At 44.3% G+C, this 16,732-nt stretch overlaps 2 protein-coding genes across 7 annotated transcripts in view; both read right to left on the bottom strand.

The window, feature by feature from the left end:
- Positions 1 to 16,732, bottom strand: part of NRG1 (neuregulin 1) — a 183,970-nt gene that overhangs the window by 103,358 nt on the left and 63,880 nt on the right. The gene's annotated exons all lie outside the window — the stretch shown is intronic.
- Positions 1,566 to 2,909, bottom strand: LOC135310668 (uncharacterized). Its single transcript, XM_064439493.1, has one exon. It carries the CDS (start codon positions 2,797 to 2,799, stop codon positions 2,638 to 2,640), a length of 162 nt encoding a protein of 53 aa, XP_064295563.1. The 5' UTR covers positions 2,800 to 2,909; the 3' UTR covers positions 1,566 to 2,637.

The following is a 16,732-nucleotide window of genomic DNA, read 5'->3' as shown; positions in this document are numbered from 1 at the left end:
TTTTTTCATCAGTGATAAAAAAAACAAACCCACTTTGTATAGTTCTATATAATTGTAAAGGTGGTCAAGTGTCCCAATAATTCAAGTAATGTCTTACCTACCACAGACAAAGCCCCTGTCATTTAACTGCACAGCAATATTTCCCTATTAGACTGCCTCCATCCGACCAATTCTTTTAATCCAAAGGCTGGTTGTCACCCTTTATCTAAGCAAAAGGCAGCAGGGCTTCTACAGGAACACCTACAATTTTCTTTCAGTAACTGGGGAATTGCTCTCCAAGACTGACTCTCAGCTGAAAGGACCTCCACTGAAATCACGGTAGTTATGCTTATTTTCACCGGCAAGGTGGTTATATCTAATCCAGTTGCCACATATCTATACCGAGTCAAGTCCTGCTGGGGATAAACTCAGCAGCAAACTTCTGGTTACTTCAGGGCTCCAGGGTGAGGTCCCGTATGTACAAGTATGTACCAGTATGTACAAGGTGGCCATCCTGCAGCGTTACAGGGAAGGCATGAGGAAGAATAAATGAGATGGGGTCCTGCAAGGCAATTTGCAAGGAACAGTCACTCATTCTGATCACTGCAGCTTTCCAAAGGAAACTCGGTCCTGTGCTTTCAGCACGACGGTGCACTGCCTTCTCTTTTACCAGAATTGCACGATTTTACACAGCTCAGGAACTGCTGGCTTGATCTGCTCCGGATTTGATGGGTTAAAATTATGAATGTCAAAAAAATTACACTTCAGCAATGCGGTACTATGATGCTTTATGATCGCTACTGAGAAAGTAATCCAGGTACCCTGGGTATTTTTTGCTTAAAGGATGAGAAAGACTAATTTGGAAACTGACCCCTCCTGCATTGGCAAGAGTGCTTGCCTGAAATGCCCCACAAAAGTCAGTGAGGCAATGTCTGAGAAACAGGTTCAACAAGAATCAGCTCCTAGAGGAGGGGGAAGAGAAATGTGTGCTATGCTCTTAAGAGAAAGGGAAAGATCATAAGCTAACTGCTATATTAATAATTCCCAGTCTCTAACTGCTTCAAATACACTGTCGCTCTTTCCCACTGTTCTCCCTAAGTGTTTCAGGAGAATGACAGGGATGGTTGCCAGCAACAGACTTCAGGAAGGAGGTAGCAGAAGTGCTCTCCAGGCAAGGCAAAGCAAATGAACACACACGGAAGATCCAGCACAGGACGCATATCAAATTTGTAAGGAAAAATGCTGATAGACCATGTGGAAGAGCTATCAGACAAACCCTTGAAGTAAATCACATACTTTCTTATAAGTGGATGCAGGGAAAAGGGTGGTACTGGTACTTTAAAAGTGTCCCAAATGAAGCCCTCTTTATTGCCACGCACACTGCAGAACTAGGTTCGGAGGCCCCTATGTGCTCTCCTCAGAAGGTAACCCATGCTAGCACATTTAAGCTTTGCATGCCAATCACATGTCCTCCACGGGGACAGTAGCAGAACAGCTAAGTGCCTTTTTGGTTTGGGTTTTTTTCTGTTTGTTTTGTTTCTGTGGAGGGAAAAACAAACACACACATAGCTTCTACTTACAAAGTTTTGGAGCAGTTTGAAGATTGGTTTCTGTTGCTTGCGCCTGAGACGCTGTGGTAGGCTCCAGGGCGGGTGGTGACAGTGAAGGTGCCGCAGAGGACAACAACCCAACATCTAGGATGCGGTTATACAGAGAAGGCTGGAGGAACGGTTTGGAGGGCACCAGCGAGCTGTCACTTTGCACTGTCACTTCAGCCTTGCTCTTGGGGCTAGGTACGGGGAAGGGTGAGGCATACACCTCCGAAGGCACCCAGGCAGACAGAGCTGTAGGATCCACAGCGGTCTTTGGGTCTTGTCCTATCCTCCCAGGGTCAAGGTGGGTAGGAGAGTCATACTCAAAAATCTTGTCCACAAAGACCCACTTGAGGCCAGCAATGCAGAGGCAAAGGCTGAGCAGGCAAGCCAGGATAGGGGCGATGCAGATCTTTTCAGAGTTGAGGCAGCCCTTCAGTCGCTCTGCCTCCAGGCACACACAGCAGGTCGCAGCAAGGCCTGCTATCCCCTGGACCCTCCTGTCCTCTCTTTGGGTCCCCGGCATGTTCTCCTCAGCCGCGACCCCGTTGAGGGACGCATCAGGGCTCAGCTGAGCAGAGGGGCTGGGGAAAGTGTCGGCAGCTACTTCAGACATGTTTAAGCATCAGCTCTCAAACAGCTCACCTCCAAAAGGCCTTAACTCTACCACAGTCCATTACTGTGAGACACAGACAAAAAGAGATGGTAGTAATAGTCACAGTGCTCTGCAAAAATCACAGAGTGGAAGTCAACAAAAGGTCCAAGCTCAGCAACATCATCCAAACTGGGAGAGGAGTAGCACGCAGGAAAAATGAGGACCCCCGTAACCCCCTGCCCCTGAGCCCTCAGTCGCTTTCTCTAACTCTCCAAAGCAAGAGTAGCTTTGCAATTACTGAGCTCCTGTTTGCTGGCCACTTTTATAATTCCTTAAACGCCTCTCAAGCAATTCCAGCTCTTCTGCAGGAGGGAAGAAACATCCCCCCAAAAGCAAGCACAACAAAACAAAACAGGGGGAAGGAAGGTGACAGGAGAAAGAAAGCCGCGAACACCGAACAAATGGACCAGATTAAGTGAACCAATAGCCCAGAGCGAAAGGCAAGACTCTCACCTTGAGCATCTGAGGCTGGTATCTGATTAGACGAGGAAAACAATTGTCATGCGGTAGAAGGAGCAAAAGCAAAATCTGTAACAACAGCGGCAGCGGCAGAAGTGACAGTAGCAGCAGCATCCTGTCGTGTTACAGCGGCGGCTGAAAGAGGCTGAATCATTACAGAGCAGCAGGTGCTCGCTGTCTGAGCATCACTGCAAACAATATCATTACACAGAGGTTTGAAAGGAAGAGCGATGCCAAGACGGTGGTAACTCCCTTTCTCTCCCCTCCCTCTTTGTCCTTCTTGAGCGCTCATTCACTTTCCTCCTTCCACCCCCCCACCCCCCCCCCCCCCCGCCCCGCTCCGCTCCCCCAGCCCCCTCGCAGCCTGTTTCCCTGATGTACCGACTCGCTCCTTCCTTCCCTACCCCACCCCCCGCCCTCTGCAGGGCTGGTCTGAGGGAAATCAGTACACCCAGCAACGCAGGACTGTCAGTGACTTCCTATTTTATCCAATTAGGGGGAATAAAGGCCATCAAATCAAAGGGAGGGAGCGGGCAGGAGTTGCGCGTCCGCCCGCTCCCCCTCTCCAGCCGGAGCGCGGCCAGAGGCGGCGGCCATCGATGACACGGTCCTCCAGCGAGGACCGGGTGTCGGTGGGGGCTCTTTGGGCTGGACTGGGCTCGCACAGGCTGATATCCGATCTCTCCCAGGGGGAGGACCGCTCTCCAGCAGCAGTTTCTTCCTCCCTGACACCTACAGACAGCTTTTCTTTCCAAGCCCCTGAATAAGTTTCGTTCCCTAGGAATAATGCCGGGATGCACCTTAGGTCAAACAGAGGAAAAAAAAAAAAAAACCCCAAACATTCCCTGCCTCTGACAAATTCTCATTTACGTTATTTACAAAGAGGTTTGCATTTTATATATATATATATACATATTCCATTTTCCAACCTCCTTTCCAAAACACTCCAAAACCAAAAAAGCAAAGACTTCACACTAAAGCCAGCTCCTGAACATACTTTTCACGAGCTGGCATGCTGCTAGCATATATCCTCACTCTCCCTTAGACAAAAAACAACAACAACAACAAAAAAAAAACCCAACCAGAAAAAAAAAATCGAATAATTTTATTATTAACAAGGCTTCCACTTTGTTCTTAAATTTGCCTGTCATTCCTCACCTCTACCAATACTTAGCACTAAATCCCATTTCCACCAGTGCAATGTAATGCAGGGGTAAATCAACAGTCCAGTTAACATAATGAAAGTAAGATTAGAATCAGCTCTATTCCCAGGCTCTTTTGTCTCCCACAGGAAAGTACACTGGTGTAACAATAAGACATATGTATAAAAAGAAATTTCCAATTCCTTGGACTTTGTGAAAACATTTGCATTGAAGATTTGGCAGCATGAACCCCCCTTTCTCATCAGTGTAAATGGCTGCAGGAAGTGTAGGGCAACAAAGAATCAAGTGGTCCTAATTTTTGCTGGTATCTTAGTCAGGCATCCAAAAGGTTATTTCCTTTGTAGTTACACATTTTTGGTAGTCACAAAAAAGATGCCTGTCTCTACCCTTCTCCTCACTCTGCCCCGCCCTGACTTCCATGGGAACATTCATAACATTCACATAAAAAAGGTTTATCAAAATCTCAATGAATCCCGTAGTGTTTTCACAGACTCTCATGTCAAGGACTAATTGATGGATGTCTGATCACAAAGCTTTCTGTGAGGCTGTAGTAGCCAACTGAAATAATCATGATGCTACTACATTCAAGTGACTGGAGAATTTACCTTCAAGCACAGCCAGTGATAACACTCTCTGGAAGAATGTAAAAAGATGAATCATCATACAATCTAGTCTACATTATGATTGAAGTGTCTGGTCCAGTAACCTCAGACAGAACGAACAGCTTGCACTGCATATTTACATACATGGCTCCTCTTATTACAAAGCACATGTGCTCCTTAGTTGGTAATATTCTGCATGAGTGCAGCCTCTTTCAAGTATCTTAAAACCTATTTCAAACAGCAGTAACAACACAGCCACTGTAGAAAGGGTAACACCACAGCAGCGTTGCCGTGACAGCTGTGGTGGTCTCTGGGTACAGGTAAGCAAGGTTTCTAGGGAAGGTTGTACCTTCTATTATATTAACTGATAAATCTAGCAAAACCAAACAGACTTTTACACATGCAAGTTGCTCCTCGAGTATGAAGCCGAAGCATCACTCTTCAAAGGAGAGTGCAAGCTGAGAACCAGCTGGGAGTAGGGTCTTCATTGCACAGGTGAGATACTACAGCATCTGAGTGCTTAGCACAATTTTTTTTTTAAAATGTCTTGCCTTCTTTATCCATGTCTAAGTTTTCAACCCTCCTATTTCCAGTAAGACAATCTTCTCTGCTGTTGCTGCTCTGAGCTTGTGTTTAATCCACTGTCTTGTCCACATCTTTTCTGCACTGGCTTTCCAGGCAAACTACCTGTGTTCAATCTTCCGCTGTAATCTTCACTGCTCTACAGCCTATCCATATTTAACTGCTCTCCTTTAAATTATGCTCCTGCTTTGCTCACATCTTTCTGGTGCTGAGGTGAACAGAAATGCGTGTGGAGATCTTGCACCTTCCTTACAAGGGTTGCCATGAAGTTATTGTTCACAATGCTACCCAGCTGGATGGAGATACAGACTGTTACCGTTTCAGACCACGGGCTGCCACACCTGCACGCGTGGAGCCCTGTGAAACCTCAGAGCCTCTCGTCCCAGGAGCCCGGTGGGGACACTTGCAGGGGTTCCCCTGCATGTGGGTGCATTGCCCCCCCACCCCCCTGCTGCCAGAGGGGCTGTAAGCTCACAGAAACTGAGGAAGGGCTCTACTAAGGGGGTCTTGTCTGCCAACCTGAGCCCACCTGACTAAATGGAGCCAGAATAGCTTCTACTACCTCCCTTGCTTTTTCACGCTCTCCTCCACCCGGCGCGGCCCAGCCTGCCTGCACCATTTCCTCCCGGCACGCAGCCACCTCCATCCAGCCCCTCCCGCCGCCTCCGCGGCCGCAGCATCTCCGTGGGGCCTGGCTCCCTTCCAGGCTGCAGTACCCTCCTCTGCTGCAGGTCCCTTCCCCCGCAGCACCTCCAGACCTGGCATGCAGGCTGCCTGCTTCAGCACCGTGCAGCCAGCTCTGCTCAGACCTCACGTCCCCCTCCCCAGGCAAGCCTGCAGAGCCGCTTCACCTTCCCAGCCCCGCTGAAGCTGCGGGGTGTTGGGGCTTGTGTCGAGAAGAGCAGGGTGGCACCCTGCTTTTGGAGGTGCCTGGTGGATCCCATTATTTCCTGGCCAACAAGGGAGAAAGGCAATGCTGAATCATCGGCCAGGCTGCTTCCCTGGCCCTGCTCCACCCGCGGCCAAAGCCAGGGCCAGGATACAGCCTGCCCAAGATGCTGCAACCCGATACTGCACGGGGCTGGCTCCTCTCCGGACCTTTGGAGAAAAACGCAACCCCACGCTCTTTACCGCACCTGGGCTGGTAAGGGAGCACATTGCCTTTCGTGCCAGCTCTTGTGGCTGCGGTAAAGGCTGATGGTCTCTCACTTTGGGTCTGAAGATACGACTGTAAACTGAAGGTACAGTTTGCTGGTTTTGGGGGCCCTTTCTGCTCCCCTTTCCCCCCAAAGCCATGCAGAAATACTTTCCTGCAGCTGCAGTTTAGAGCCTTTTACATTTCTGTAGTGACATGCTGGCACTGGCATGCTGTGCTTAAACATGTGTTCTGGCCCAGGCTGGAGGAGATGAATGCCTTGGAGAAGTGCCAGCAATTGGTTAATAGAAAGGGAGACCCTGGAAGAAAACAGGAGGGAGCATGACCTTGGAGGTAACAGAATTTTACTAGGGTAGCCCATGGGTGGGCAATATAGAAGGATAAGGAAGGAAATGACTTGCCTGTTTGTAATTATGTTAGGTCCTTGTGCAAAGATTTATTTCTGATTATTATGTGGCTTGGGCCTCTTTGGTTTAGAGGAAAAAGTAGTGTGATTCTATACTAAGAAGCTAATCTGTGACTGAGATTTGGAGTCTTGCCATAGGTAAGTAACAGGCTGAAACTCAGAAGCTTACAAAATTGTAATTTTGTTTTGTGGGGTGTTTTTGCAGAGAATCAAGTGTTATTTTACTAAGTTCCAATCCAAAAAAACTCAAGGAAAGACACAAGGCCACAGTCAGCATTAACCTCCAGCCTGTCATGAGGATGTATCTGTTCCTCTAGTTCTATGGATCCTAAAAGGAGATTGATTTCATATTACCAAACTGCAGAGGACCACTCTCTCTGGACAGCCACAAAGATATGAATAAAGCTTAAGTAGATAGGTGATCACAACTGACAACATCCTGCAGATTAGAGCAGCAAGTACCATTTCACTCAGCTGACCCTTCAGTCATACCATAATCAGCCCCAAACCTGCTGAAGGTTTTGGAAATTAGGCTTGGTGAGTCATTCTTATGGAAGCTATTGGATTTCAAATATCCATCTGCTTTAAATAAAGTCCCAGTAGTCCACCTAAAGATTCTCTAAGAATCATGTACTTTCTTCAACTACTGGGACATTAGGAAAGTAAAGTATGTCTTCAGAAGTGGCTATTCGTGGTTCTGCTGGATCAGAGCTTAAGAAAGGATGCTCAGGGGACCACACATCAGTGCAGGCCAAGTGATCTTCCCCCAGACCACTGCTTTCCTTTAAGAACATGCCAATTCTTCAGAAAGAAGCAAGCAGCAATATGTGGTATCAGCTGCTCCATCATGTGTTTGCACTCCCTTTTTTCCATACATTGAGAAATTAAAAGCATTGTAACCAAGAAGCTAAAAAGAAAAAAAAAAGTGCATGTTCATTAACAAGAGATTGATGAGGAAGATAAAAGGATCTCTTTTTATTGATTGCAGGCACTTTCTTCAAATTAAATAAGTGCACTGTTTAAAGATGGGGGGGTGACCCAAAGCAAGTAAGCTGGCCCAATAAGCAGCATCACTGCCAGCAGTCATGGTGTGGGAAGGGTGGGCTATCACACATGGAGCAAACGATTCATTTATTCCTCCTTTCAGTACTTCACCAACCTCCCCTCCCTAATCCATCTCCCCTGGATTGATGCCAGCACTCTCTCCCTTTGAGTCCTTCCAAAAGCCTTCAGTAAAAAACTCATCTCTCAGCTCAAATGGCACAAGGAGAAAACCTCCTTTTGCTTCTATACTGGTCCTGTCACTGGAACGGCAAATGTTAAAATGGGAAAGGCTGCCACTCACACACACACTCATCCCATTCTTCACCTGATGGAAAGCAAACAGGATACATGTCCTGTTTGTATATCTCTGCCCATTCTCACCACTGTTTTCCCCTTTATTTTTTTAAACCCACTGGCTATTTGTAGCCGTATATGACTGTGGAAAAGAAACATCAAACCTATAAGAAAATCCAGGAAAACATGAGCAGTAAAAATACAATCCCTTAAGCACATATTCAGCCTTAGATGTGGGTATAAATACGTCAATGCCAGCAGATCAACAAAATCATCAGTGTGCTTAATTCATTTGGTATAAGAGGCCTGCTGTGGGAAGACCCCTTACCCTCAGACAACACAGGAGACAGGGACATGAAGAGGCTGTATCCAAACCACCTCCATATGCTCAAGCCAAAACTGGAATTATTGCACTGGCCAGGTAGGTGTGTCAGAAGCAGGTGCTCATACTAGTACATTTCTTGGAAACCTCTGGACCACAGAATACAAACTTCAGTGCTTGTGAAAGTATTTGGGAGAGCTCATGTTGCAGCATTTTCTGTATTGATATCATGTGCACATTTACACCAGGGATTTACAGCAGGAACATGGTTTCTGCAAGTCCAATAGCTGTGGCTTGCAGAAACAGTGATTTGAAAAAACAACACAACTACAATGGCCGTTTCAAGAGATGTTTATAGTTTAAATAGCTACAGCCAGTAATTGAAACTGAAATCTGCCATAAAACAGGCTGTTATTTCGGGGAACCAAAAGGTTTTCTGAGTCTTTTCATCTTCAAGTGAAATGTGAGACACTGAGTTTCTTTCATCCTAATCAAAAACAGAGCTAGTGGCACTACACGAGACACAGAAATCCAACATCAAACCATGAATGTCAGGGGTTTTCATCAATGGCACTGACTCATTCCCCCAGCCTCTGCTCAGACAAAAAACTGGGATGAGCCCTGCCACTGTTCAGGTTAATGATAATTAGCTCTGCCATGTGTTAAAGGAGCATTTATGAGATGCAAAGACATGCAATACACTCAGCTAGGCTCTTCTGCCTGAGGGCAGAAGCAGCAAAAGGAAGAGCATGTGCAGTTTGGTTTTTTTGTTGTTGGTTGGTTTTTTTTCCCCCCAGATCTGGCACCACCTTCACCCCATCACCGGAATATGCAGCAGACGTGCTAGGGCAGTCCCGATTAGTTATTTTCACAGCGTGGCAGTGAGCTGGGGCAGCATTGTAGTCACAGGACCCAGGCTCGCTCATTAACTCCCACCCACCTTAGTGCTTAAATGCATCTGCACGCCTGCATTTGAGCCAGCCTATTCAGATTGAAGAAATTCCTCGTGGGTGTTCATGGGACAGTGGCAATACTATTACTTTGCATAGGTATGACTATGAAGGATTTTGTGCTGGTCAGCCTTCATATCCACAGTGCAGCTGCTACTGGGGGAGTCACTGGACACTGATAATTTAAGTAAAGGTCCCCAAAGCTCTGAATCAAGGAACTATCCCTCCCCCATTGACCCCTGGTTAATAAAGTACTTAAACATGCATGGAGTTAAACAAGTGGTGAAATGCCTTTCTGATTAGAGATGGGCTACATCATATATCTAAGTGCCTTTTTGAATCAGAGCCTAATTCAGGAACTGAAAAGGCATTTTGGAGTGTAGTTCTGCGGTTTCATGATAAACAGTTTGGCAGTAATATCATCCTTTTCCCTGTCTCTCCTTTCTTTTTGCTCTCTCTGTTCTGTCACCTGCACTAATTCAGTACCATTGTTCACGTGGCCAGGCTCTCAGCTGGATCAGAAAACTGATTTTTGACTTAAAAAGAATTTATTTTAATATATTTTTTTCATGGGTGAGCTTACTAATTCCCAACCTGGCCCCATACACATATACAGGCTGGAAGAACAGGATCAGGACCACGGTCCAGAGGACCGAAGTTCCTTGATATTGTCTTCTCACCAAAGACTTTGCATAGTGAAACCATGACACAAGGCCCTTGGGCAGAAGCTCCTAGAAGATCTCAACAGGATACCCAATATTCTGAAAAATCTTTACTCTACTTACTGCACCTTTCTTTTTTTTTTGTAAAGACAGAATTATTTTTGCACCTGCACATATTCCCAATAGCTCCTGCTTAAAACGTAAGGCACCAAACTTCACTTGACTTTCAAGTGTCATTTTCAAAATTTCAACTACGCATGGACTTTTTCATCGAGTAACTCTCTAGCGTATGTATATTCAGTATTTTTGCTATTAGAAAAACAAAAAGAAAGACATCAAAGATATGGAGCCAGTGTACTGCATGGAAGAATTTCTTTACCATTAACTGAACAGGTATTAATGATAGGACATTGACATATTACTGGCTTAGATTTGTAAAGTGTGTCTTACAGTACAGTTATACAGTCAGAATCTGCAAGCTTCTGAATTTTGCTTGCAGAAAATGTTATGATTTCAGCTCAAGAGCTGGTTTGCTTAGCAGATACCTCCAAATAATGAATTTAAGCTACCTTATCCTAAATCAAGATATTAACCAGAGCTGGTTGGTTCAGCTCTTGTCATGTCTATATGTAGCCTAATTATGCTCACATTAGCAGAATTGAGGTGTGCGCTGTTTAAAACAGATAAGCAACCCAGTATTTAAAACTGCAAAAATTCCAACAATAACAAAAGCGACAGCTCTCATCGTGCCTCAGAATGCTAGCATCATCAGGGACATTTAATATTTAATATTCTTTCTTAGTGCATTCAGAAAGCCATAGAAGGCATGAATCACTCATTTGGCATTGGCTCGAAAACTTTCTCAATTTCCAGCAAATAATTAAGAAGAATTCAAATAAGTATGACAAAGGAGATTTTATGTCCAGTCATGAGTTTTCAGTAGTCTAATCAAATAAGGTTTTATTACATAGCTATGTTTTGAATGCAAACCCCAGCCTATGTTTTAAGATGTTTTATCACATATTTCTCATTGCTGCACCCAGGCTCTTTGTGCTATACATGGACTGGTACAATAGCAAAAGTCTCACCTTTTAGACATCAAAATCTGAATTGAAATAAGATATTTAACTCTTCTCATACATAAGACTTTAATGTTCCTGCATCAGGGTGCGTCTTGTCAAGTGCAAGAGAGGAAAACAACAAAGAGGAAACTCCGAAACCTTAAAGAAATTTATCTGCTGTAGTTTCATTTCATTGATGAAGTTCAAAGCTACAGAGCAGACTGTGCTGCTCCAGACGCTGAGCAGACCCTTACACCAGGGTAAAATGGGTTCATTATAACTTATTTGCATTTAACATGTGGCCACGCACAGCACAGGGCAATGTGGGCCATTGCTGCTGGATAGTGTAAGAACAGTAGTGCAGCTTTGGAAATACCCCCTTCTGCAAGATATTGGACAACTGAGAAATGGAGCATAGGAGGCAGTGACAGGGCAAGAACCAGGTCTTCAAAGCCAAAAACAGGTCAGAGGAAGGCGGGCGAATGGAGTCTTTGCTACTGAACCCAGGTATTTCTAATCACCACTACAGAAAACAACAGTATATGGCAGAGGGTTTATGCACTCATATATGTATACATACAGATATATATATACACATATACATATATATGTGTATCAGAATGAGTTCACAGCAATCATCATTTCATTTGATGGATGCATTGTTCCTGCAGCATTTCCTGCATTCAAACTTCAGGTCATGTCTACCAGGGGTGCCTTAGGTCTGCCTGTGTTTCACTACAGAGGTTGTGGAGTGGCAACAGGACTACAAGAAGGGGGTAGAGGGGACAGACTGTCTTTTTCCTTCTTCTTGAGGGTACCTAAAGAATAAATGCATTTACTCTGAAAAAGTAATTGAAAGGGTTGGCCAGACAGGTAGGGCTGAGTTCACCCTGTATCCCATGTTCCCAGTCAAGCTCATCTAAACTGCCATCCAGAGAAAAAGTCAAATAAAACAGAGCTGTCCTCATGGACACACCTGTAGGTATGTTATACCTGTGGTGGGAAGGGTGGCTGTGATAGTGAGAAAGGGAAACGAACACCTACAGCCTGCAAGACGAACAAAGGGGCACTTAGTGACCTTGGTTTGTACACACATGGACAAGGTGAATTGCGTCCATAAATTCCTTTCTGATCAGGGCCATAGTTTGAAGCCAGACTCTTTGAAACTCTACCATTCCTTCAGACATTGACTGCTGCAAAGATGGGGCCAAATTTCTTCCCTGTTTGGGCAAGATTTCAGCCTGCTCAGCCACAGCAATAGTGATCTAATACCTGCTTTCACTTGAGGATGCCTTGCTCTTGCTCAGAAATTCCCTGCATACTGCTTAACTGCCGCTTAACTCCAATTAAATTAAAAGCTGCCAAAGGGCAGCAAATCCTCTCTGTGTTTCTAATTTCACACTAAACCCTGTGTCCTTCCTTCAGGGTTTTCAATAAAGGAACTGTATTTTAACAACTTTCCACATGCTAGGGAGAGAACAATGATGTGACCAAAATAAACCAAATTCTAAAGGCACAAGCTCCACAGGGCAAAGCCCAAGCTCCCTGGGGCGGACCAGGCTGGCACACATACTCATGGGCATAATATTGTTTCTACTTATTCCAGAAGCCCGAAGCTCATCTGAAAAAGGAAAAGGGAGGGTGTCCTGAATTTTTAACTCCTTTTGCCCCAAAGAGCAAAGATGGTGCTCCTGCCTCACTGGTCAATTTGAAATTATTCTCTGGAGGCCTTGTAATAACTCTTGAAAAATACATGGAATTCTGTCTATTACCTTAATTTCTTTCATTAGGCAACAGTTCATGGTTTCATCAGATAAGCAGCCCTGTTCATCTACACAGGAATCACTCTTGGAGGCTTCCTTGACGGACACAAAATGGCTAGAAGTTAACCAAGTGAAATGAAAAATAAAAAAGATAAAGTTTTGGCCTGTGTTGCCGAGTATGTGCTAGTAACACTACACAGTGCAGGTGTAGGCAGACAATACACTTCTCCTTCTAAACTAGCCCACTTAAGAAGTGCTAGCATTATCCCAACAGTGGCTATTAGGGTTAGATATGGGCTAATTAAAAACCTATGCAGCTGAGGTCTAGTCAGCATTAATAATTAGCTGTAGCTGTTTTCACTACCTTCCACCCTCCACCTCCATCTCTGTTCCTCCTCTTACAAAAAAAAAATCTCTGTGCATGTATGTAATTACAGGAAACATAATGCATTATTAACGTGGCCACAGCAGACGGAAAGTTCAGGTTTACTGCTCACCAGTGTAGGGGTAAGCTGTAGCTGCTGGCAACAGTCAGCTTGCTGGTGCATTAGGTAATGAGAAAGTTTCCAAGAGTGCCAACTTAAGTGGCTAAATAATACCAGCTATTTGGAAAAGCGCAGATGCTGGGAGGAATGATAGGTCTGAATCTATCACTGAGAGAGCCAACTGTGGACAACCTGTAGGACTTATTCCAGAAACAATTAACTTGTGACAATAAGGTTGTGCATTTTCTTTGATCCATGAGTATGATTATGTTCAAATAAAATTATGCAGGTCAGAAGACTGCAGAGGATGGGCTGAGAGGAAACAGGTACAGATAGCAGCATGAGACAAAGCACCCCAAAATAAGGTCTTTACCAAGCCATTTTCCCATCAAAAGAACACAGTGTTCACAGTGAGGTGGAAAAAATCCCCACACATGTCCTGTGATTTCAAGGAATATCAGACAAGTCAGGCCAGAGGTGCTCATTTCCTGGCACACTGAATAATGATCTATCATTCCAGACATGTATCTGTCAAGCTGGTATCTGCACACACATGCTGTAGAAATGCCTTTCAGATTTCATTTTCCACTTATCCTGGACAACATACTATGCTGCATACAAATATAGATATATAGCCAGAACCCCTGAAATGAAGGCTTAGAACAGCAGAAAAAATACGGTGTGACTTGAACAAGTAATAAAGTTACAAATTAGACACATGGATTAAAGTCACAGAAATTAATTCAGAACAGCTCCCCCAGTGGGATGCCTTTGTGCAGTCTCAACCTGAGTCACATTTTGTCTTTTCCCCTCTCCAAGGGGTTCCTTTTTCCGTACAAAACTTCAAGTCCTCAATACAGTGCCTAAAACATAACAATTGTAGAAAGCAGCAAGGAGCTGTCCTAAAGCTGAAGAGTCAGAAGCTTCTCCCACACACAGCTGATGTGTCTCGTGGACTTCAGGGATCCGCCAAAGCAATGCAAGTGAACTTCTTTCCTATTAGAGGCCATAGGCCAAAGGGGAGGACCCTGGTCTGCAGCCAGAAGCAAAGGGCTAGCATGAAATTTGGCACAGGCAACATTAAAGCTTCATTGTCCCAGATCAGTATGTGACTGAACAAGACCTGCAAGAGGGTTGTCACAACGCCAACAATCAGGTTGTGGCCCCTCACTTCACCCTGCTGACCATAAGTCCTCTGTAGTAGCTTCTTGCCAACAAGGAGCTACTGTTTCTTCTTCCCACCAGTTGGCCACGATGGGGATCAGGGTAAAAATCACTGCAGTCCTGCCTATGAAGATGACTTTCTCTGGTTTAAGTGGCAACAGTTAACTATAACCTTTTCAGCTACCCATGGCCTGTGACTGTTTCCCTACTGCAGACAGGCTTTTTAATACTGCTGTAGCGAACTGTACTCAGATGACACAGAGGAATCCTTTGGTAATTATCCGGGCTAATCCTATTAGGCAAGAAAGGTTTTCAATTGCTAAAGCAGCAAAAAAACATTTCAGAGAAGGAACCCACCACTTCAAATTAAATTAATGTGCCCTTCCAGCCCACGATAACCCGATTATTATTGTACATAAGAAAAGTTGTATTAACTGAAATCAAAAACTGTTTAACATTTTAAGTTTTATTTTAAAATTTTTAAAATGTATTTGAAAGGCCTACGAATTCAAAAGACACCACTCTGCTTTTCTGCACACGTTTTATTTGCACTTTACTAGTCTAGAGTTCTGCTTGTGTGTTTTCCAAGTAAGAGACAGATTTTTACAGAATGTGCATAGTTTTCTAAGGATTTATAAGGATTTTACCTTATGCTCCAAATTTATGCTACAAGAGAGTACAAAATTTATGTTCCCCAATTTTGCTGTTATTTTAATGCTGTGGTAACATGACAGTGGTAGAGTTAACTCTTTCATGAGCTCATTAGAAATTCAGCCAGAGTGTTTAAAATGAAAGTAACTTGATTTATTGAGCAATAAGAGTAATTATTCCTTTATGGCGACCAGCCAAACAAGTAATCTTTTAATAAGGCACGTGAAGTCACTGCATTTCCTTTTTGAGAAAAAAAAAGTACCATTTAAAAAAATAAACGTGCCTAGGCACCTAAAATGGGCCTAACTTGGTACATAGGCGCACCCAGCCACGTGACCTATGTACCTCAGTTCCCTTCTCACAACTGCCCCTGCTCAAGACTAAAGGCTCTCCTCCATTCCTTATCTTAGAGGGTGCTGGATGAACCAGGACTGCTCTACTGTTCCTTTTATCATGGTAGACTTCACCCAAGATGCTAATAGCAGCTTTTGGGTTTATTTTAAAATAACCTCACATGGCTGCACCTTTTCTCCCCTTTGGGAGTTTTCCTTCTCTCCCAAGAGCATATTTTTAATTCTGGCACTGCAGGCTGTTTTAGGGAGATACTCCAAGTTCCTCTTGCTGAAGTAAGTCTTCAGCTTTGCAGAAAATGATTAAACATTTTCTACACTAGAGAGATTAATGTCACTAAAGCTTTTTTCTAATACTTTGTGGACAGAGGAAAGACATGGTGAATGCTATCTCTTCACAGGCAAATAGTAAGTGCATTTATTTCATTTATTTGATGGTGGTTTAATGCTTCCCCCCAGCCTCCCCCTTTTTATTTTTTTTTCCCTTTGGCCTCCTTGTACCTCTGAGGAAGTGTTGAGGATCTAGGAGATGGGCAGAACTGGAGACAACTTCCTCTGCTCCATCTTAGTCATCTCCAACGTGTTGGCTGCCTGCCTCACTTCCCACTCAGCACATGAGTGTGGAACAACCTTTGGCAAGTGTTTGGACTAACCCTCGTGGGAAATATCTTATGTTTTGAGGCATCTAAAGTCACTCTGGGCACTCACTGGGGTGCTTGCACGTGCAGTTCAGGGTTCATGGGTTGCTCCCTCAGGAGCCAAGTGTTGGTCTGGGATTCCCAGCCTGCAACCACATTCATACTAGTCCTAAGGGATGTGCTCAGGGTTGCTCAGGAAACCTTTCCTTTGATCAGTGTCTTGCTAACATCCAATTGCTAGACTGTCTGTCTTTCTTGAGCATTCAAGAATGTGTTCTTGTGATAGTTGTCCCTGTGATACATTTCTGTATTTGCAGATGTACAACCTCCCTCAAGTAAAGGATTTAGAAAAATGTAAGCGGGACTGATTAGAGACTCTGGGAAACAGAAAGGTAGTGTTTGATGCCTGACCAGCAGCACTGAGCTGTGCTCACCCTATGCAGGAGTGTGAAAACACAGGAGAGACATGCAGATGCTTTGTGGGACCTCTCTCCTTCATTCATTTAGCAAAGACAAGTAACTGCAAGACTTCTTTACAGCCTCTCACCTAATAAAAACACAGCAAAATATATTCATAAGTGGAGGGAATTATTTTCATGAGTGATGAGAGACTATGTATTAAAAACTATGGTCATCTCAGAAACACATTGCTGCTGTCAGTAATTAATGTACGAGATACAAAACTCAAGCAACTAACTTTGAGCCTGTCTTCTTTTGTACAGCTGTCTTTCTAACTGAGATCATATACATAATT

Source organism: Phalacrocorax carbo, chromosome Z (genome assembly GCF_963921805.1).
Source record: "Phalacrocorax carbo chromosome Z, bPhaCar2.1, whole genome shotgun sequence".
Taxonomy (NCBI): Eukaryota; Metazoa; Chordata; class Aves; order Suliformes; family Phalacrocoracidae; genus Phalacrocorax; species Phalacrocorax carbo.
Note: the sequence above shows the minus strand (reverse complement) of the source record. Positions and strands in the feature narration are given on the sequence as shown.

Bases quoted from the DNA above. Each gene is read 5' to 3' on its own strand.
- LOC135310668 (XM_064439493.1), bottom strand. From the start codon at position 2,799: ATGCTGCTGCTACTGTCACTTCTGCCGCTGCCGCTGTTGTTACAGATT.